This window comes from Oryzias melastigma, linkage group LG15 (genome assembly GCF_002922805.2).
Source record: "Oryzias melastigma strain HK-1 linkage group LG15, ASM292280v2, whole genome shotgun sequence".
Classification (NCBI taxonomy): Eukaryota; Metazoa; Chordata; class Actinopteri; order Beloniformes; family Adrianichthyidae; genus Oryzias; species Oryzias melastigma.
Window position 1 is genome coordinate 1,487,372 of NC_050526.1, and position 22,849 is coordinate 1,510,220.

Below are 22,849 nucleotides of genomic sequence, written 5' to 3' on the forward strand. Positions count from 1 at the left end.
AAAGTAGCTGAACTTCAAAATGTCCTAAAAAACTTAAAAAAAAAGGCTAAATTAGCCAAAACAGCTAGCATGTAGCTGAAAAATTAAATAAACCCCAAAATAGCCTAAACATTTTTTTAGTAAATCCCAAAATAGTCCAAAAGGCTATCAGAATGCTAATTTTTAAAACTTTAAAACTGTAACTTTTTAACATAATTATGAATAATAAGTCAAGAATATTATTCCAGAATAAATCAACTTAAACCTTAAATAACTTTCAATATTTTAATCTCCATAAAAATATATTTTGTCAAAATTATACAAGTTAGAAATGAGCACAACAAAACATCGGGTCATTAATAACAATAAAATTAAATGATCTGGAGGGCCGGATCCGGCCCCCGGGCCTCGACTTTGACATGTGCTGTAGGGGGCAGCACACAGAGTTTTTGACTATATTTTCAAGAATTTAAGAATTTTATTTTAATTTATAAAAAATTCTCAATGATCAGACAACACTTTTAAAGCCCCATTCATAGAGCTCATAGACAAAAAAGTTGATTTAGGTTTAACCGTCCCTCAGGTCCGACCTGGAATCCGACTGAGCCAGAAGCCATTTTTTTTTTTTTTTTTTAAAGGTAGGAAGAAGTTTTACCTGCAGCAGGTTGAGCAGTGTCTTGTGATGGCTTCCTGCTCTATAACTGATGTATCGAGGAGGGTCATCACAGTAAGACCCCAGGTTGAGCAGAGAATCCAATCCTCTCAGGAGCGGCTGCTTGCCTCCTTCATTGCCACTGAAACTAGAATGATGTATGTGGGACAGAAGGGCTGACAGCATTGACTCAAGTTTAAATAAGAATGCGGTGGTGTCATTTCTCATGAGTCTGTCTTGTCAATCAACCAGGTGAGGAGATATGAGAGCAGCAGTGGAAGCAGCAACATCAGTGGACTGGACTGCTGGCTCTTACCACCACAACATGCAGACCAAAATCAGAAATGAAACCAGCAAGCTGCTGTAGTGTTTTCACAGCTCTTTATTAAGTAAACTCTAAACTTTAGTATTGCTTCACCTTCTTCCTCCCAGCCTACGCGTCTTCTTCTACATCAAATACACACAGACTGCTTCAGTCCAGCTACTCTCTGAAAGATTACAAAAATAGGACAGTACTTTTTTCAGTTTTTTTTTTTTTTTTTCATTTTTTTACAAAGTCATCTTCACCTGTAGGGTCCACAACCAAATGGGCCGATTCAGAACCACAGCAGCTGCCTGGACAGAGTGAACTTGTCAAGATTTCGAAAAGTCAAAGCACCACATTTAAAAGCACAGCTTTGTCTGCCATGGGTTGGGCTCGGCGCTGCGGATCATGTGACTGCGCAGGGGGAAACTCGGAGAATGCTTGGGAATAGCAAGAGGAGGAACAGCCGGAGGAACGCAAAGAAGACAGCTGGAGGAGCGGTTGATGCTTCGAGAACTCCTCCAGTAATGTTTGGAATATTGTCTTTGGTTTGGGGCAACAGCAGACTGTTCAGGAGTGCAGAACTTTGTTCCACCAGTAAATCCAGAACTGACAATACCAAATCCGCACAGGAACTCCTTGGTACCTGAAGACAGAGCTTGAATTTACAGATCAAATGTAGTCTGGGAATGGTGGAGAGGCTGCTTCTTCCTGTTACTCCTAACAGGAGCTAGCTTTCCATAAAAACATGGACCTGCTTTGTTCTCGGCGCTACTAAAGAGGACAAGCCTGCAGGATGATGCTGCTTCACAGGAGGGAAGTTTCGCTTATGATGTCATAGAAATACACCAATACTGAAGCCCCCCTCCATCATTCTGGACTGGAATGTTGCAGCACAGACTGCACACTAGACTGATGTGAGGGTATGAAGACAGTGGACGGGTCGACAACAATGAGGACGTGGTCACACTAAGATCTTGGCAGTCCAGGAACCAGGGCCGACCCCTCCCTCTGACCACACAGGAGTGGTCCCACGAGTGCCGGCGCAGCGCTCAGGGGGAGAACGTGGCCATCTCCAGGGAGATGCGCTGCCACAGCTCCTTAGTCTGCTTGCCTCTCTTCAGGTTCTGCAACACGTCATTGAACTGCATCACGCCCACGGGGGTCAGGCAGAAGGCCCCCCGAGCACTGCGGATTATGTTGACAAAGTCGTCATAGTCGGCGGGAGTCAGGTGGATGAGGCGGTGGTGGATGTACTGCAGGGAAAGAGAGTTGGAGTCAGAACTGACACAAGAACACGTGGCCATAACTCGTGTAAAGTTTGAGGGTCAAAATGACAAAATCATTAGAACATGATGAAGAAAAGATCCAGATCTAAAGATGATTTGCAGTAAGTTTTACAAACTTTCTTCTTCTTGTGAGCAAAATATGGTTTAAACCTGAAAATATCGGGATTTCTTTTTTTTTCTTTTACACATTTTTGTCAATAGTGACTATTTTAAAGTAAAAACAAGAAACTAACTGTAGATTTTAAGCTTTACTTCTTTGGTCCCATCTTTGTGGTCAATCGTATGATTTATGATCCTGTTTCTTGAGCAGTGGCTCATAAATGTTATGAATGGTTGTGTAGTGCTGCTGCTTTCTGAGCTGGCTTACAACACAGCAGGTCACAAAGAGGCGGGGCTGTAGAACAGAGTCCAGACACACTCAGTGGGGCAAAAAAGTATTTAGTCAAACACAAATTGTGCAAGTTCTCCATTTAAAAAAGACGAGAAGCTTGTAATGTTCATCATTGATGCACGTCAACCATGAGTATCTCCATATTCATGGATTAGGTGCGTCTCCAGTCCTCAACTCCCGTGAATAAGGGGGAATACTATATGTAAAGAATTTATTATTCTTTGCAAGAAGATTGCGGGAGGCGAATAAGAATTCAGCCAAAAAGTGGACAAAACTTTTGGTTTGGATCTCGAGTCGGACAAGTGCTGGTGTTGTGGTAAAACCTTTCCACCAATCAACGGGTTAGATGGTCTGACAACAGAAGCTCCGCCCATCATGGGTCCATTCCATTTTTCTATGGACTTGCGACCAACGGGGGACCAGAAATAGTACCAGTCGGACCTGTTTAACGGGTCCCTTTAGTGAAGGAAACGCTCAAAAGTACAGTCTGGACTACACAGTGGAAACGAGGTATAGAAGGTCCTCCAAGTTACCACCTCAGACAGATAGCCGAAGACGTAGACGCATGTCCTCTGGCCTGTTGGTGAGGTAGTTAGTGGACCATCCACTCCTCCCTCCTTAGTAGGTTTTTAGCCTGTGGGCAAACTGCAGCAGGTCAGTTGTGGTGCTCACCAAAGTCTCAATGGCCTTCATCAAGTGGAAGGTCAAGGGGACATGTCTGCAGTAGTTTGTTTTTGAGATCTTGGGGAGTGAAACCATACAGCAGGTCTTCTGCAAGACTAGGACTTTCTCTAGGCTGAGGCTCACATTGAAGATGTACCAGAGTACATCACAGAACTGGTCTGGACAGCTACTGGGGGGGTGGAGACAGGAGGTGGGGAGTTGTGAGGATGAAGGTTTTCTTTTGTATACAGCGGAAATTTTCTCTGGTGTCTGTGGCAGACATGAAATCCTGTCCATCTTTGTCATGGGAGGGGTCACACATCAATGTAAGGGTAGGGTCATCTGGACCTCCTCCTGAGCCTCCTAAAAAACCTCACCTTGGTTTCTGTTTTGTTTTTAACATGTTGTCATTTTTCTTTTTAATCCAAGTTATTAAATTTAAAGATTTATGTTCTTTGCAGACACTGCTGGTCATGTTTAAGGCCAAAAATGTTATGTTGCCATGTGGTTTACAGAATCTTTTTGTTGTAAACGAAGGAAATAGTCAAATAAATTATGACTTTAAAGTACCTAAAGTAAAAACTACACTCAAACAAATGACTATTTCCTTTGCTGGGGTTAAAAAATTGAATTCCTTGGATAATGACCTGAAAAAACGTTTAAGTATTGTTTGTTTTAAGTTTGGATGTAAAAACAAAATGATTGGTTTGTATGGAGCATGATGTAAATATAGTGTTGCAGATTGCATTATTATTATTATTATGGATTTTCATTTTGTGTTTGTTTTGATTAAACCCATTAATTTATTCTGTTTGTATCATATAGAATAATAAGAATGGTGTAGGGTTTTATAAGACTTCATCCTACTTCTGTTCTTTAAGTAGATTGTATGGATTGTACATTTTAACTGAAAAAGAACAAATAAATAAATAATAATAATAAATAAATAATGCTAAATTTAAAATAAAGTCTTCTTGTGTTTTTTGAACACAATGTTTAGACGTTGCTCAACACACAGTCTGCTGCTGTGCCATCCTCTTCTCTCAGAGCTGTTTCCTCTCGAGGGTTGAGGCTTGTACCTGCAGGTAGGCCTGCTGGCAGCGCTGGACGAGCTGGTGAAAGGCAGGGGTGCGAAGGTGTGCATGGATGTGGGCGGGGTTCAGTCTTTGCAGAGCCTCCATGATGATCTCTTGCAGGACAAACGGACTCAGGACCCCTTTTGCAGCTCCCACACAAAACTGGTACACATAGTTTACTCCTAAAAAAAGGAGGGACAGCAAGATCAGGGAGAGCATAACACATACGTGTTTATCTCAACTCACGCTCACCCAGCCTGGCTGCAAGTCCAAGCAGCCACTTCACATCCTCGGTGTAAGGGGGGCTCCTGGAGAAGTTGTTGGGATGGTCGTTGTGGGCCCTCCTGCCCAGCATCTCCAGCGCCAGCATGCCTGCACACAATCACGTCAGTGCATCCACCTGACTGCAAAGAGCTCATGACAGCAGGTGGGATTCCTCACCAACTCTGTATGCAGAGTGCAGGTAGTGGAAGCCCTGCTGGCTGATGGGCTGGCTGTGCTGTTCATCCTCTGCTGGGAAGGACGCACTCACGAATGACGGCTGGGGGGCAACAGCAGGCAGAGAAGCAGCCTGGATGGCTTGGATGGAGGGACCAGAGTGAACGCTACCAACTGCACAACAACAGAGGCAAATCTGAGACTGAACAGTCTGCAGCCGACAGCTCACGAGGGAGCGGTTCTGACCTGCAACGGTCGTGGTCAGGGGGAGGCCCGTTTCTGTGTGGTAGGGGTGGACAGCAATCTGAGTCATAGATGGAACAGGAACACCAGGAAAAGTGACGGCTGTGGCTGCCAAAGGCTGCTGGGGACTCGTGGCCACAGAGAACGGGTACTGGGCTCCGATGAAGGCCGGGTGCATTCCCTGGAAACACATGAACCACCACAGGTTAGGAGAGGGCCGTTCAGTCACACCGCAGGGAACAAACGCACAAAACACATCCGCTGAAGAGAAATAATAATTAAATTAGAAAGAGGAAATACGCGAGGGAGAAATGTGAAGAAACCTACAAAAACACACAACCATAAAAAACAAACACAATCTTAGAAGGACAAAAAAGATTAAAAAAAAAAACAGAGAGAAAATAAGAAAAAAATGAAAAATCCACAAATGAATAATTTTTCAGCACAACACTAGATCTTTAATGTTATGGAAACGCTGCTAATAAATGTTTAAAAAGCTGAGTGTGTACAACTATGAACTTTAGAAGATTACATTTTTTTGGACAATCCTTTTATTCTGTTTTGTGGTTATATCTGCCGCTCTTTAAAGGGTTACCAAACAGGGCAGTTGGAAGCTGAATCCATACTCAGGCCAGATTTGAAAATTTGAAGGGGGGCGGGGCTATGGGAGCTGGACTGAGCGGCGGAGGTGTGGCTTGGATCTATGATTGAGAGGTACGCTTTATGTAGCTGTAACACGAGAAGGTGCAGTTCTTGCACTATTTACAGCTTTGTTTTTAAAGATAATAAAAATGTGAATATACATCAATCATTTTCTAAGCTTTAACTCGAGCCATGTTTTGTGGAAGTTGATTAAAAAACAAGGGAGCTAGCTCGATTTCTGTGGTTGATGCCTGTATGTCTTACACTGAATCAGCTGTGTTCTGCTGACTGACTCGATGCATAGCGATGGCACCTGAGCTGCAACGTGTCTGTCTATAGCAGCGAATAGACAAGGACCTGTGTCTGAAAGTGACAAAATGCTGCTAGCATAATAGCTAATAAATACTAATTTACTAAACAAACAATCCAGAGTGAAATGTTCATGACAAATCCATCACCAGGACAGAGTTTGCTGGATAAAATGCCAGTTAATCTCAATCTATGTTCCCTAATCTCCAAGTCCACTGGAAAGTTGTGTAAATCAGTAGATTTTCACAACTGAAGGTAATACAGCTACTAGCCATGCTAAAGCTAACAGATGCACTGGGCTTTTATACTGGAGCTGCAGAGCATGATGAGGTCCAACTTTTGAGACTTCAGCAGACCAATTTAACTGTAATACATCGTTTCTACCTGTAGGGGGCAGCACACAGACAGTTTTAGACAATATATTTTCATGAATTAAACTATTTTATTTTACTTAATCAAAAATTTGTCAGCAACCAACATATATCACTTTTAAAGACCCATTTATAGAGGTAAAAAAAAGTAGATTCAGGGTTTGGTTACCCTTTAAAGTCAAGTTCATGAAAATATTGTCTGATAATGAACCAATTAAAAGCTGGAGATGACTGCTCACAGAACACTGCATTGGTAAAGCATCAGAACTGTCTTATAACACCGACATCTCTGAAGGAACACTTCCTGGTGGTTTATTCTCAATTTCATGACACTTTCCTCGTATCCATTGTGCTATCCTTGGCATTTACATTAAAAGTGGGGTCATCTGGATCCCACAAAACTTTTTTTCAAGGATTTTTTATCTTCACTGGTGTCTGTGGCAGACATAAGATCCTGTCAGCAGAGGAGTAATAAAGAAATTCAAAAGGAAGACAAAGAAAGAAGACTAACTTGAAGCTAAACATTAACTTGCATGTGGCCCTTGAAATTTGACTTGCCAAAAAAGAAATGCCAGCTTCAGTGAAAGTCAGTGACGGAGACACTAAGACACTGCAGGTTGATGCAGAGCCCCCCCTCTAGTTCCCTTTCTTTAAAAAGCTAGATCACAGTAGCGCACGTGGACTGCATTCCTCACCTGTCCGTATGAAGCCCCAGAGACGGGGAAGACGGCCGGTCGCTGAACGTGCTGGAGAGGATGTCCTAGATACTGAGGGGTGCAGACCGTGGGTAGGTGGGCCTGGATGGTGGTGTAGGGATGCAGTCCTTGGGTATGAGGGTGGGTCAAGGCCTGGCCAGGCAGAGCATGGGGCTGGTAAATGGTGGATCCCACAGAGATGACGGGAACCACTGCTGTGGCGGTGACGGAGGCTGTGACTGCCACCCCCCCGGGCTCTGGATTACTCCCACTCTCCAGAACACCGCAGCTGGAGTCAGGAGGCCTCCTTCCTGTCCCACCATTCGCTCCGCAGCGCCCTGAGGTCTCCCGCTGCTGACCCGAGCCCCCGCCCACCGACTGTTCGTAGAGCCAGTACCACTGATGAGCCACTTCAAACAGAACCTCAGGATATACCCCCCCACCTTTTGCTGCTTCCTCCACTGCCATACAGGCCTTCTCTAGCATCAGATTGTCCTGAGGGAACACAGAGGAGGAGAGAAGTTAGACACGGGTACAGCTGATGGAGATGAATCACTGTGGAACAGGTGAAGGTCACAGTTAGCAGAGGATACCATTCTCAGGATTTAACTCGATACAGGGTTTTTGTCCTAAAACAATCAGTAGTTTTTCTCTGTGAGCAGGAGGCTTGTCGTCTGTTAATGTTATGTCTGGAGGTTGCTTTCAATCCTCTTTGATGCGTGCTGAACACTCGGGGTTACAGAGCCAATCTCTGGACACAGTTGTGCTCAAGTACCAAACAGGAACACATGTTAGTCTTGTAAACGAGACAACCATAGACTGTGACCCACGAGCAAAACACAACACATTTAAATAAGGGTTTTTATTTAATCTGCTCAGAAAGTAAAAGGAAGTACCTGCTGTGCAGACATAAATACCCTGCAAACAAACTGTGTCATGTTTGTGATGCAGGCTATGAAGGTCTCACAGCAAACACCTCCCTGTACGCTTTACTGTTCTATTCAATGGAAATGTTCTACTGAATCTTCTGTTTTGTCTTATGTCATGCTGGTCTTCATCTGCTAATTAATAAACAACATACCGCATTTTCCGGAGTAAAAGTTGCATTTTTTTTTCATAGTTTGGTCAGGGGTGTGACTTATACTCAGGAGTGACTTATTTTTGGTTTTTTAGACATAAATAGGCTGATATATTTGTTATTTTCCCAGTAAATACTGGTTGTCTCTTAGCAGTTGTTTCCTCTAACAACCACTAGAGGGCGCTGCACTTGGGTATTTGCTACTGACAGCAGCAGAAGAAGTGTGGTCCAAAACAAACATGCAAGAGAATCTGACTGTTTTCCTCTTAAACTTTGATATTTGTATTGTACAGATCAAAAGATTAGTAGATTTATTTTATTTTAGCTACACTTGGTGTTTTTCTGAAACCTCAAACTGTTCTCCCAAAAGTGCGACTTGTACTCCGGAGACTTGTATATGGTTTTCTTCTTGATTTGACATTTTTGCCCTTGCGACTTAAACTCCAGAAAACACGGTAAAGATAAAGAGGATTCTATTCATTGTAGTATAATGTTTTTTTTAAATCAGTTTGATTTCAAAAGACTCATGAAGTGTCTTCCATTGATCTGTCTCAGCAGACCAAAGGTCTTAGGAGTCTGCATCACAACTTACAAAATGGAGGACCCTAAACAGCGTTTTGCTGTAATATCCATGGTCCTGGGGGCACCTCACAGCCGATACCCCCCCTCCACATACCTGCTCCTTACACTGCACCAGGGCCCTCTGGATTTCATTTGGGTTCAAGGCGTGGGCGTGAGGGAGACAGCTGAGAGCCAGCTCTGCCGCAGCCCGAACCATGTTAGGGTCCCTGGCTCGGGACGCTCGATCTGCAAGAGACGCCACCTCTGGCGGGGTGAGGTGTCCGTCCCAGCATTCAACCAGAATGTTGAGAGCAGCACTCCCTATCTCCATGGCTTGGCCTGTGAGTCAAAGAGGGGAGTACGTTAGGATGGGTTGAAAAGGTCTAACTGATGCGCTGATGTTCTCACCAGTGATCCACGACACGTGGGACGAGTAGGTTCTGGACAGCCAGTTTGGTGACACAAAGTTGTGGAGGCCGAGGGCGTACAGTCCAATCTCAAAGGCACACAGGTGCAGGTTTCTGTGAGGCCCCTGGTGCCCCCCACTGGCTGACGGCTGAGTGAAGATGGACGTGGACGAGTTTCCTCCAGCTTTGATAAGCACCGTCTTCGCCAACTCAAAGTAAAAATGAGCCGCCGCCTCCGATGGCTGATTGGGGACGTGGGGGGCGTGGCATTCCGGGCGCCGACCTTTGTACCTTAAACAGGAAGTAAAAAAACAACATGAGCAGGCTGGAGCTTTTTGTCAGAACAGAGTTTTCAGACTCAAAGGTTGATCGGAATCGTCTCAGCGAGCTGAATTAGGTATACAAAAAAATAAACTTCTCAAATTACCTTGGAGCCAAATGATATTCCATGAAATCTAGCTTTAGAGAATTGTAAAACAAAGTTTTTTTTTTATTAGACTTTCAAAGTAAAAGCCTTCTCTTTCACCTGAAAACCAGCAAAAGATTAGATTACAGAAAATGAAGGGACTGAAGGTGGAAAAAGCTTCACAGCAGGGGTGGGAATCGATTAAAAAAAAGTAACTAATTCATCACAAATCTGACAAAAATTAATCGCAATATTCGCCTTTTTTTCTTTTTTTAGTTACAGTGTTCGCCAGCCACTTACCTGCAAATAATTACAAAATTAAATCACACGCAAAATTGTACATTTATTTCTAACCCTATGGAACCTAAGGTCTAAAACTCAGTATTTATCTATATTTGAATCTTCTGTATTTTCTATTTGAAAGACTATCTGGTGCTTATTTGTTCTCATTTTAACCAGCACAACCTCTCCTATGTGACAATTAGTCATCTTTCCATGTTATATTCTCACACTAGACATAAAATCATGCAAAAACAGAAAAATCCATCTGGAAAAATTGGATTCATTTTACTGTGGAAACCCCAAAAATGTTTAACATACAACATAGAATGAAAGTTTTAGATGTAATTTTATAAAAACAACAAGAATAAAATTTGTCAACAAACTAATCAACATGTTTTTAAATGAAAATACCAAAATAAAGACAGGCTAAAGTCACACCATACAGCCCAAAAATAAGGATTCTCTCTGCTGTCTATTTGACATTTGTCCTGGAATTCTGCTTTTTTTCAGCATTTTCTTTTATTCACATACATTTTTTTCATTGTGTTTGTGAAAATGAATATAACATTTTTTCTGGGGGGGGAGAGGTTTGATCCAGCTGGATTTCAGATCAGCTCGACTGGAATCTACACAGGTGGGGGCGTGTCTGTCCATTCTGAACTGCTCACCTCCTGCGAGGAGGGAAAGGCGGGACTTTCACAGAGTTTCCACAATTTTTAGACAACGCCATACAACGCCGTACTTGTTATTGTGGAAAAGTCATGTCGGTCTTCGGATTTCTAATAGCAGACAGCTTCGTTTAGCTCCGCCCCCAGACGTTCATTCTCCGCCTGATTTATTCAAATAAAAGATCACTTTTGTCTAAAAACTACAAACGTTTGAGTCGATTTTAGACAGTTTTATAGCTCTGATCTCACAGCTGCACGGCAGGACGTTAACACATTAAATTAATTATGTTCTATTAATTGTGCGTGTTAACGCGTCAACATTCACAGCTCTAGTATGCAGACAACCTTTAGTTCATTTGTGTTGTAGGAAGGGAGAGAGCTACCTGCTGGTGTCGGCACTCTTAGCCCTGGCACCCCCCCCTGCCCTGCGAGATCCGCTAGAGGAGGAGGAGCCCAATGAATCAGACGACGAACTGCTGATGCTGTCACTGTCCTGGCCCCGCCCCCAGGATGCTGCTGGCCAGCCCCCCCTCAAGGGGCGTCGGCTAAGGGTGGGAGAGCTGTCGGAGGTGGTCTCTGGAGCGCTGCTGTCTATACTGGCCATGCCTGCAGGTACAGAGAGTTTCAGCTCCACCTCTTCAGCTTGGAACCTTCAGCTGGTTCAGCTTACCAGTGTGCTTCTTTTTCTGCCGCACAGGGGAGCCCCAGCAGCGCTGGCTGTACCCACAGCGCCCCCCCAAAGCCAGCCGACTGGGGACTGTGGCCTCCAGCTTAAATGAGGGAGTCTCAGTTTGCAGCTCGGCTGAAGTCTGAGGCCCATCTGAAACTAGCAGGACACCAACACTAAAAAACCTTCACCAAACACAGCCCGTCTTCTCTGATGTTCATATGTAGACACTTGGGGGTGGGTTCCCTCAGTATTTTATAAGAAGACATGGGGAGGGGTGTCTTACCTCGGTCCCGGGTCTCAGCAGCATCCTCTCCAGCTGTACTGGTTTGGACCACTCTGAGCTCGGTCTGAGAAGGGATCTCTTCCCCAGCAAGAACCGCAGCAGAACACGAGCTAGAAGATGCAGACAAACTGCTGACAGATGAAGATGGCTGGCTATGCCTGGGCACCCCACCTGTGGCAGCGCCCACCCCCCCATGGCTTGTGGCTGCGTGTTTGGACGGACTGCGCTGGCTGCCAACGGCCGGTTTGCTGGAGTAGAAGGAACTCAGGGTCTGGGGCTTGTGGGTCTGACTCTCTCTGTCCAGCAGCTTGTCCAGAATCTTTGGGGGGAGAAAAAAGTCAATTGTACAAATTCTTATTATACATCCATTTCTCCCTACAGCCAGAGGCAGTGCTGGTGAGGCTCCTGCAGAAAGCTCCGAGTCTTTCTCACCAGCAAATACAAAACTATTTTGAAAAATCTCTGTTTATTGACGTTGCTGTGATCAATACATTCAATCATTGGTTTCTCAGAGTTCTTGATAAAATAATCAAAGCTAACATCAAAATGCTCTTTCATTGATTTACAATCCTTTCCAACTGCGGTCAAATGAGCCGCCGTTCACATTTCCGTGGTCACATCAAGAAGCTCCGTGGAGTCTGGTGGAGATTTTCCAGCGTTCTCAGTCCTGCTACCGTAAGTATTGGATGAAACTCACACCAAAAATCCAGTGATGCTGATTTGACCACAGAAATGTGAACGGCGGCTCATTTGACTGCAGTCAATGTGAAGATACCATCTTCTCTTCTTCCCTTCTCTACTGCTTTCAAATCAGCTGAAATAATGTTTGGAACATGAATATAAAGGGTCCAAATTGTCAACATTTTCAGTGAGTGGTGTGTGTGTGTGTGTGTGTGTGTGTGGGTGTGTGTGTGTGTGTGTGTGCGCAGTGTTGGCCTTCTACTCTGACAGTCTTTGGGCTGTCAGAGTTGGATTTTTTTGAACCTATCTTTCCACACAAGCGCCCAGATATCAGCAAACTACGTGTCACCTTTGACGTGGTGAAAAGAGACCATGGAACACTGGTGTCCTGTACGGTTTGTACTACCCCAGCTTATAAGAAGGCAGTAAAGTGCCATGCAAGTATATGCAAACGTACCATTTGCTTTGTTGTTAAAATACATAAAGGAAAAACAAAAACTGTGATACTGTGAAGCAGCAAAAGATGAAACTCATTATAACACTAGGGTGTATAACAAAACCTTTTTCCAATCACAGTTACAGTTTACAAAACTACCTTTCTACAGTCTCATTAAATGGAGTCCTGAATGCAAAGCTTGTATATGACTGAGGAATGAAATGTGAGGCCTGGAGGAGCCTCACCTTCTTCAGCTTGCTCTGGTCGTCCTTGTACGTGATCATAAGAGCGAGAGCCAGGTCACCCTTTACACGCCGGGTTCCCTCACAGAGCAGGGGGTGTTCTGCCTCACTGACTGTGGTCTTCATGCCTACAAACAAACAATGTTATACTCCACACCGCACAGATGGACAAACCCACTGGCTCAGGGGAAATGTATACCAAGAGCAGCAACAGCAGCGTCAAAGCCAAGCTCCTCGTCTCCAGGCATCTCGTTGTTTCGATTGCGGCTCGGTGGACGGGAGCCCGTTGGGGACACAACTGTTTAAAGAGCACAAACGAGAGTTAAGAATTTAATTTTTAAGTATGACATTTGTAATAATGAAAAGATATGAAATGATTTTTGTGCCACCATATTACAAGCAAGTCACAGATTTGAGATGAAAATTTCTAAATTGCAAACAAAATGTAAAGTGTTGCAAATAATAATATTTAATAATTGCTTCCAAATATTTTTTTGCTTCCAAAAATATTGTTGCATTTTCAAACTTTTTCTTTTTTGCTTTCGAAAAATATTCTTGCGATTGCAGCACAAAAACCGTGTCAATGCAAAATCAAAGATAGGACAAAAGCGAGATGAGGCACTACGCATCTAAAAACATTTAAGCTGCAAAACATATTTTTTGAAAGCAAATATTAAATATTTTTATTTGCAAATTATGCATTTTTTTATTCTAAACACTTTACATTAATTTTAAAACTGAGATTATTGCTTGCAATTTGGTGGCACAAAATCGCTTGATAAAAAGACAGTTTAAAAAAAAAAAATACGACAGAAAATATGATTTTATTTTATGGCTAAAACCAAAGTAAAGACTAACTTTTATTTTTTTAATAGGTAGAATCAAATGTTACAATTCACATAGATCTCACAGACACCGCAGCTCAAAAGCAAACAACCAAACACTTACAGGGAAACCATACCTAAAACATTCAGCTTGAAATGTTTATTAGACTAGAGCTGATCGATGCGTTAGAATGTTTCTTAATTCTAATGCAGTGAGGAACCATTTAAAATACAATTCTCAAATTGAGGAATGTAAAGTAATGTAACAGAAATATATTTTTGGATGTATGATTGGTGTATCTAAATACTTTTGAATAATATCCTTTTTAACATAGATGGCTGCAATGTTTGATGGTCTGCTCTCATTAATTACTGCCCCCCACCCTAAAGAACAAACCTAAAATCTACATGTGATGTGAAAAGGTTGCAGAAAGAATGCAGCCGAACACGTCTTAAATGGAGAAATGAGCAGCAACCCCGTTCCTGTGAGGAGTGTGCAGACCACAAGGCGGCGCTCACCTGGAGTGCAGAGCACATCAAAAATGAAACTGGCCAGCATGAGAGGCAGCACAGGCCTGTAATCGCAGAGGTTCCCGTCCCGCAGCTGCTCGGCCCGGTCCCGGATGGCGGACATCTCCACCACGCCCAGAGGGATCTTTTTTAGCAGTGCCACCACCTCAGACTCCTGGTACGCCAGCTTGACCTGTAAACGCACACGGATCTCTTTTCTAGCAGCTGCGATTCAGGCTTGATCAGTGGTCAAAATGATCAGAACCTCCAGAGCCTTGGTGGATGCTGGTGGCCTCTGCAGCTCCAGAGAGAACATCCCAGTGCTGAAGGCCAGGTTGTGGAGCTCCGTCCTCTCACTGAGGACGGTGAGCAGGAAGGCAGCTTTGGAGAGCGTGTTCGTGGCTACCTGCGTCTGACGGCTGGTCGACACCTTGCACTTCTTGCCCTGCACCCACCAGACGGGAAAATGTAGTTTTATTTCTAACCCTTAAAAAGGCATCAGAGATTTCATGTGTTTCAATGTGTTCAGGATACCTTGGTCTGCGGCTGCTCCACCTTTAGGTCAGGAGGATTGGCTAGAAGGTCTGTGGCGAGCTCCACGGCCAGCCGGCAAGCCTCGTTACTGTAGCCGTGAGCGTGGAGGGCTTCGGCGCACGCAAACAGTACCTGCACACCACCAAGTTCAAGCCATAACTCAACAGGGACTCAAACTCATTCACTACTGTCCCAAACTGTCAGCCCCTCCCCTCTCCTTCACCAAAAACCAGTGATTTTAACACAAAAAAATCATTTAGAGATTTTCTGAATCAGAGACAAACTTTAGTGACCCCCCCTCTCCTCACTGTCCTCTGTACAGATTTGCGATGTCTTTCTCTGAAGAAATAGTTATGAACTAAATCAAAGATCCTGTGGGATGAAGACGTTTCTTAACTCACAACAGTCCAGTTCTCATCTGTGGGACTAGAGCAGGAGTCTGAAACCTTTAACAGTAAAAGAGACATCTATGTTCCTTTTCTACTGATCCAAACCTAGAAGGAGCTGCATAGTCTGACTTTAGCCTTTAAGAAAATTGGATTTGCATTCATGACCTTCTTTTAATAATAAATATGAATTATGTCTATTTATGGCACAAACAAAATAAAAAATCTTAAAAGAATCTGGCATCTCTCAAAAACATTTTTTTTTACTTCTTTTCAAAATAAAAGCTGCTCTGTGTCAAACAGGATCATCTCAGTGCATCTCTGAACAGCTACTAACCAATGTTGTTCAGCATAAGATTATCTGTGTTTTAACTCATCAAAGATCAAACTTTTTACCAAAGTTTTGCTTTGCATATAAAATCTGTTCATTCTGGAGGTAGAGTTGAACAAACAAGACGTCTTCAGGTCAACAGGATGTAAAAACCTACATAGTTTATCATCTATGTGAACCTCAGACATCAATTTATACATTTAACTCATCTAAATTAAATAAATGATAATTAAGTAATCCTTACTTTATTTTCCTTTTTTGTTCTTTTTTCCCTCTTTGTCCTCATCAGTCTTACTCTGCTGGGTTTTGTTATTTTAGTTTGAGGTTGGATCTTGGTAGTCTTAGTTTTCAGGCTTTGTTTGTTTTCTTTAGGTAGTTTTGGTTAGACAGTCATTATCAGGAGCTGCTGACTCTGACGGTCGACATGTCTGGATCAGCAGTCTCCATGAATTATGTTATGTTTGGATAAGGATCCTCCATGGAGAGATAAAAGAGACACATGTGGATCTGGAGCTGCAGGTTGCAGACTCCTGTTCTAAACTAACTGCTGAAAAAATCCAAACCTTACTTCCGTACTCACCTGAGATGATCTCTACTGTAGGTGTTACAGTAAACTCCTTGAGCTGCCTGACTGACTATTTACAGACTATGTAACTTTGGATTTCAAAGAACAATAATTAAATCTTTAAAATATCTATTCTTGATCCACAAGACTCTATTTATGGGCTCATATCTAATGTCTCCTTTATGTCTGAAGCTTTGATGAAAACTGTTGCAGATAAACATTATAACCTTTTGATTGGAAAGAATTTTTAAAGAAATGCAATTGAGATTGAGTACATCATAGTCCTGAAACAGCTGGTTGTAATGACCTCATCCTGATTGCAAACAGACTGTTAATGCTGAATTTGACACCATTGATTGCAGCATTTTATTCCAGTCTGGAATTTGCCGTTGATATTACAGGAATAGATTTAAGCCACTTTAAGTCATAATTATCTGATAGATTCTATTGTTTTCATGTGTATGATGAGTCTTCCTCACAGCAGTCAGTCATGGTGTACCACAGGGCCCTGTGCTTGGTCCAGTCCAGTTCAGTCCAAGCATAGTCCAAGTGGTACCATTGTCAGGTAAAACATGAATTTTTATTTTTATTTGGGATTTTTAAACTAAAGTTTATGAGGATCCCACATTGCCTTATGGTATTTCTAGACTTCTAGCATTTTCTCAACTCCCAGCATCTCCAAACCTTCTCACCCCCTTCCTTACCTCCATTTGTCCCTCTTGCTCCAGCGGTTTGATCCCTGCAAAGATATCTGGCTCCTCCTCCTGGTGACTATCAACCAGTTGTCTGTCAGCACCTTCCTCGGATGCAGTACTTAGAAAGTAAGCCTGATAGTCGTCCTCTGCTGCTGCTTCATGCTCCAAAGCTCCCCCCTCAGCTCCTTGGTTAGCAGCCATTCCAGCAGATGTTGCCTCCTTCTGGCCCCTCGGTGTTTCAGACGAAGTCTGAGCAGTACCAGGCCTTGCTGTTGCTCTGAAGGTGGATGGTTGGTGGCCATCAACCACGTCCACACTCTCTTCTCTGTGCTGAACTAGTTCCAGTTTCCCTTCTGCTTCTTTTGCAGCAGAGCTGAGCTCATCCACAGCAGCTGCTGCAGAGTCTTTGGAGATGAAGCACGGTGGAGGCTGTGCAGAAGAGCTGCCCACATGGTTGGCCTCAAAACCTTTGCTGACTGCACTGCTGTCGCTGCATTTAGCAGAGTCTCGCAGCAAAGGGCTTGGAGGGGACAGTATCTCTGAGGGAGGGGGCAAAAACTCAAAGGTGTTGCTGGCCTCAGCCCCCAGAGCGAGACTGCAGCCATCGTCCAAGCTCAGCTCAGCGAGGTCTGGCTCCAGAGAGCTGTCCTCGCTGCTAGTTCTCCTCTTAGCACATGTGTGCTTGCTCCCTCCCAGAGCTCCAGTTCCTCCAGCAGCTGCTGTGGACATCCCCTTCCCACCTCCCTGTGCCAGTTTCAGCTTCCCTCCAGAGGATCCTGGACCTTTATACAAGCACTTTCCTCCATTATCCTCCAGGGACAGCGAGACGTTTCCTCCGAGTCGAACGAGCATGCCTCCCCCTCCACTCAGGGACAGACCTTTCCTCTTGGAGAGAATGGTCTCCTTTGGTCGCACTGCCATCTCCTGCTGCGACAGGTGACCCCCTCTTTCTTTGTAGTCGCCCCCAGCAGTGGCCTCAACTCTGCAGCCCTCAAAGAGCTCCCCCCCAGCGGATGCAGCAGTCTTGACCCCTCTGTGCAGCTGTGCTGCCCTGGGCCAGCAGAACGTTGCGCTCTTCTTGTCTGTGCTGCTGTAGGTAATACTTTCAAGTGGATACGCCACCTCCCAGTTGAAATAGCAAGACTCGACGGCAGGCTTGAAACCCTGGAACAGTTTATCCAGAGACTTGCGATGTTGTCCCCGTTTGACGATTTCTATCACCTTCAAGTGCCACTGCTTCAGCTGGTTGGCCATTTCCAAGCGTCTGCAAGAAAGTGTGAACATTCCTCAGATTACAGCCTGAAGTCACAACGTTCTCAATGTACAATCGAGGAAACAAGTATTTGATCTTTTGCGGGCAACATTTGGTTTCTCTTGTACATTTTAATTGCAGAAGTCTTTATGCCAAAATAAATAAAATTAATGATTATTTGGCAGCATTTAAATAACAATTTAATGTTATTGTCTTCTCCGAGACCTGGTTAAACAGAAAAAGCTGATGATTTTGGTATAAATGGGTATAGACTGCTTCATAGTGATCGCCCAGGAAAAAGAGGAGGTGGTGTTGCATTATATGTTGATCAAAAATATAATTGCAAAATGGTGGAAAATATGTCTGTGGCAATTGATGAACGTTTGGAGTCTGAGGCAATAGAAATTCAGAGAGAATCCAACCGCCGTGTGATATATTTGTGTTTATAGAGCACAAGGATCAAAGATAGAGGAATTATCAGAATTAATTGATATTCTACCACCACAGAAATCCCTGATGCTATGTGGAGATTTCAATGTGGATTTTATGAATCCACCGGACTCCGTAGCAATTAAGGAATTTTTAAACTAAATGTATAGTAAACGTGTTTCCATTGATTACGCAACCTACCAGAGTAACATCTACTGGAGCAACATCAATAGACAATATCTTCTCAAATGATATACAAAATATTACTCAGAATGGAATAATATTGAGTGAATTAAGTGATCATCTACCTATTTTCACTGTATGTCAGTTAAAGCCTATTATAAAGACCTTAAAAGATGAGACACTAAAATTTATACGGATAAGAACTCAAAGGGAAATTGATTTGTAAAACCAAGATTGGGAGAGTGTGTATGTAACAGATGTGAATGAGGCCGATGCAATCTTTGTTCAAAATTATGTTAACTTGTACATAAAAATTGCCCATTTAAGTTAGGTAAATCGAACAAGTTTGTTAACAAACCTTTGATAACACCAGGCTTACAAAAAGTGTGGAGAAAGAAAAACAAAATGTATGGGAATTTTATAAAATACTGAACAAAAACTCTTGAAGTAAATTATAAAATTTATAAAAACGGACTAACAATAATGAGGAGAGCTGAGAAAGATTATTATAAAATAAAATAGAAAAAAATAAACATAACAATAAGGACATATGGAAAACTTTAAATGAAGTGACTAAAAGACATGCGCATGGTAAAAGAATACCAGAGTATTTTGAGCATGAAGGAAAAGTCATTAATGATGAAACTCAAATGGCAAATGAGTTTAATTCTTTCTTTGCAAATGTGGGAACCAATATTGTAAAGCAGAGGGAAAACCTTATCCATACTGAAAGTGCCTGTTCACAAAAAGTACAAAGAAAATATTAAATTCTATTTATATAGATGAAATTACAGAACATGATATTCTAAAGATTGTCAGAAAATGTAGGAATAAAACGTCAAAGGACTGTGATGGCATAGACATGATTATAGTAAAAAAGACAAGTCTGCATTCTCAGCCCCTTAACAGACATCTTTAACCTTTTTAGGACTGGAATTTTCCTCACAAAATGAAAGTAGCCAAGATAATCCCAATATTTAAACAAAACAATGAACACATATTTACTAATTATAGACCAGTATCCATACTCTCACAATTTTCAAAAATAATATAAAAATGGTTCACACAAAAAATTGACTCATCCATTCAATCAAGAAATCCGCTTTAAGAATGTGTATAAATCAGTCCCTCCAGGATTTTTCGATCACAACTATTAACCCAAATTCAAGACAACCCTGTGATTTGTTAAACAACACAACTGTTTTCAGATTCGTTGTCTCTCTTCTCGCTTTCTCCCAGTCTCTGATTTTGTGCTCATAACTTTGAGCTTAGCGTGATAAATGTTCCACCACACAACAATCACAGACAAGAGGGTTCGTGCTGACTGGTCTAGGTTCAGTCATAGGTCAAAAATGGTTCTAAAATTTGTCAGGAAGGCCGGACCATGAGCAGATGAGGTGTGTTTAGGTAATCCACCTTCTGAGAGAAATAACTGGAGTTTTGATTGGAAATGAATATATATTATTTGGAGTTTTTCCTTAAAAACTGTGACATTTGTTTTCACTTTAGTGCCAGCTGCACAGATTGGTTTATGTCCTCCTGGGAAAAAAATGCAAACTTAGAGAAAAGCTGCGTTCATGTGGTGATAGAATGATCAGAAAAATGAGTGTCTGACTCAGAGAAAACACAAACAAATCTTCACACACTACAGAATGCAGAACACATTTCTGCAAAATAACAAAGGTCCACTTCTTTGCAGTGCACCACTTATGGGGAGCCACCATAATTACTTCATTTTGGTGGGCCAGAAGAAATAGTTCAAGGGGCCGCATAGTTTAGCCCACCCCCGATCTGACCAACCAGCATCCTGACCATCAATCATGTGATAGATAACCTCTGCCAGCTCGGCAGAGCCACACCAGCCTGCAGGAGTGGTTCTGAGGTCCGGGCTGGCCGCTTTCCTCCTCAAGCTGAAGACAGACGGCGATCCAGCCGCTCTGCCACAGCTACAGCTGCGGGAAACGTTGTTCCCACCTGAGCGCACTCAGGGAGCAGTGTCCACGGACCAAGAGTTCAGTTAGCTGTGGTGCTAAACATTCACCTGTTTGATCACATTCAGCAGTTATCAGAAGAGGTGAACATCCTGTTTGATGACTAGGAGAAGGTGTTGAGGTCAGATGAGACCAACATGGAGCTTTTTGGCATCAACTCAACCCGTCATATTTGGAGGAAGACAAATGCTGCCTAAGACCCCCACTGTCAAGCATGAAGGTGGAAGCCTAATGCTTTGGGGTTGTTTTTTTCTGCACAGGGCTAATTCACCGCGTCTATGGGAGGATGTGAGGAGCCATGCTCCCTCAAATCCTGAGAGAGAACCTCCTCCCCTCCACCAGGAGGCTGTAAATGGGTGGTGGATGGGTCTTCCAACAATCTAATACCCAATACATCCAGCCAAGGTCACCAAGGAAATAAAACCATGGACCTGGACCTCAACTCTGTAGAAAACCTATGAAGGGAGATGAAGCTCAGCGTTGCTAAGCAACAGCCACCGAATCTGAATGATTTAAGAGTCATTTGCACAGAACAGTGGACCAAAATTCCCCATATACGAACAGAAACCTGGTCAACTACAAGAAACCTCTGAACTCTGTGCTGATGATGAGGGTTTTGCCACAAAGTAGCGACAACTGCATAGATTTATATGAATAAATAGTCATTTTTTCCATTTCTCACTGTTCAATTGAACCTTCTATTAGGATGACAGACTGTCAGTTCATTTTTAAGTGGGCAAACCTACAAAATCAACAAGTGATCAAATACTGACTTATTTCATTGTAGATTGCTCTTCTTATAATTCACAAGATATATGGAGAAGCACATTTTTTTTAACAGTTATTGTGATTTTATAAGAGCTCGAACTGCACTTCAAACTTTATTTTGTCTTACTAATTGTATTTTTGTGTGTGTGTGTGTTGGGAGGGGGGGGGTGCTCTGGTGCATTTTCCATTTATAGTCTGTTCCATTTGTATCAGAGATCATCAGCCCTTTGCATTAATGTTCATGATTAAAATGCTCACACAATACCAGATGTTTAAGTGCAAACTGATACTGACATGTTAAAATTGGTGCTGATATTAAAGATTTAAAAAGAAACCAAAATTTGAACAGTTAGCTCTGGCAGCCATGTAGTGCAGTATAGTACATTAATAAAACACTGATATCAAAGCATTTTTTTAAGAAGACAAGATAGCAGCTGAAAATCATCAGCTGGAAATTCCACAAGATTTCAAAGTTGGAGGCACTTATATTAAAACTCTTAGTATTGTTTAAGATTAGCTTAAAATGTGTCAAAACAGAGTCAACGCTTTATGAATCTAAAAAAGGTTATTGATAAAAGAGTTCAGATTTGTGAAACTGCAGACTTTTACATCATAGATCTGTTTACGTTGGACCACAGTTCACTTCAACCTGAATCTGATTCTATCAGAGAAAAGAGGTTTTAGTATACAACACTTATTAGGAATGTGTTGCTCATCAGTGAAAAGCTGCTTTAAAGTTTTCTCTGCAGATCAGCAAATTCACACTGATCGTTTAAAGGGTTACGGAATATCAAAGAGCATTGAGGGTTTTGACAAACACCTCAGGGTTTAAAGGTTCAAAGCTAAAACGTTCAAAAACTCAACTGTTCGGGTTCCTGGTTATATTAGCCTTTTTTCACCAAAAACAAGAGCATTTTTGATATAAATGTGCAGCACGCCGGAGTGTTCCGGTTCTGTACTTCCTTCCAGCTGCCATCTTCCCTATAACCAGGTCTCTCTCCACTTTTCAGAAGAAAACCAACGGTTTTACTTGCTGTCAACCTTCTGACCTGCAGGGGCTCATGGTCGGGTCCAGGACCGCCAATCTCCAGAGGACCACCATCTCGTCACACATACTGGCACAGGCGTGTGCCGCCACCTCCGACTGCCCGTTGCTGCGTCCTGTGTGGCCGCTGGCGCTGCTGTGCGAGGCTGAAGTCCGGACACTGTACCACCAGCTGATGATCTGCAGACACACAGCAAAGGCCGAGCTGCAGTTCTTAGACTGTAACCAGAGCTGTGGTAGAATCTGTGCAGGAATCAGGCTTCCACAGTTTGTTTTTGTGGTTTCATCTTTATAGACCACAGTGTACAAAAACACCCAGCATGTTCACATCCAGCACACAGCTGCTATGCTTAATGCTTTCTGTTGTTTTTGTCCTACACTTTGCTGGAGGGGGCAGACAGGAACTCAAAAACACAATGGGATTGATGTGAGTGGATAATGTGACGATTTCTGTTGAACACTGATTGTACCGCCTTTGCTTTAAAAATTATTTAAAAGCCCCCCAGTGAAACAGCAAATGCCTCCTCCACAGAATTATATCCCAATTGTAAAGCTGTTTTCCCAGCTCAG

General features: G+C 42.8%; 1 protein-coding gene across 3 annotated transcripts in view; it reads right to left on the reverse strand.

The window, feature by feature from the left end:
• Window positions 1-595: 595 nt before the first annotated feature.
• The window catches only part of zswim8 (zinc finger, SWIM-type containing 8), a 35,961-nt gene continuing 13,707 nt past the window's right edge, over window positions 596-22,849 (reverse strand). The window contains exons 9-26 of one of the 3 annotated variants that reach the window (XR_002917834.2): window positions 22,284-22,459; window positions 16,621-17,875; window positions 14,635-14,766; window positions 14,366-14,545; window positions 14,110-14,293; window positions 12,966-13,064; window positions 12,770-12,894; window positions 11,408-11,726; window positions 11,125-11,280; window positions 10,838-11,060; window positions 9,100-9,389; window positions 8,807-9,030; window positions 7,053-7,547; window positions 4,796-5,216; window positions 4,607-4,726; window positions 4,358-4,536; window positions 1,199-2,191; window positions 596-1,119 (exon numbers count right to left, since the gene is read on the reverse strand). Coding sequence is in view for 2 of the 3 variants with exons in the window: in XM_024261365.2 (XP_024117133.1) it covers window positions 1,988-2,191; window positions 4,358-4,536; window positions 4,607-4,726; window positions 4,796-5,216; window positions 7,053-7,547; window positions 8,807-9,030; window positions 9,100-9,389; window positions 10,838-11,060; window positions 11,125-11,280; window positions 11,408-11,726; window positions 12,770-12,894; window positions 12,966-13,064; window positions 14,110-14,293; window positions 14,366-14,545; window positions 14,635-14,766; window positions 16,621-17,875; window positions 22,284-22,459 (4,782 nt within the window). In the remaining variant the exon portion in view is untranslated. Of the gene's footprint in view, window positions 2,192-4,357; window positions 4,537-4,606; window positions 4,727-4,795; window positions 5,217-7,052; window positions 7,548-8,806; window positions 9,031-9,099; window positions 9,390-10,837; window positions 11,061-11,124; window positions 11,281-11,407; window positions 11,727-12,769; window positions 12,895-12,965; window positions 13,065-14,109; window positions 14,294-14,365; window positions 14,546-14,634; window positions 14,767-16,620; window positions 17,876-22,283; window positions 22,460-22,849 lie in introns of all 3 variants that reach the window. The other 2 variants (XM_024261366.2, XM_024261365.2) reach the window with 2 other exon arrangements.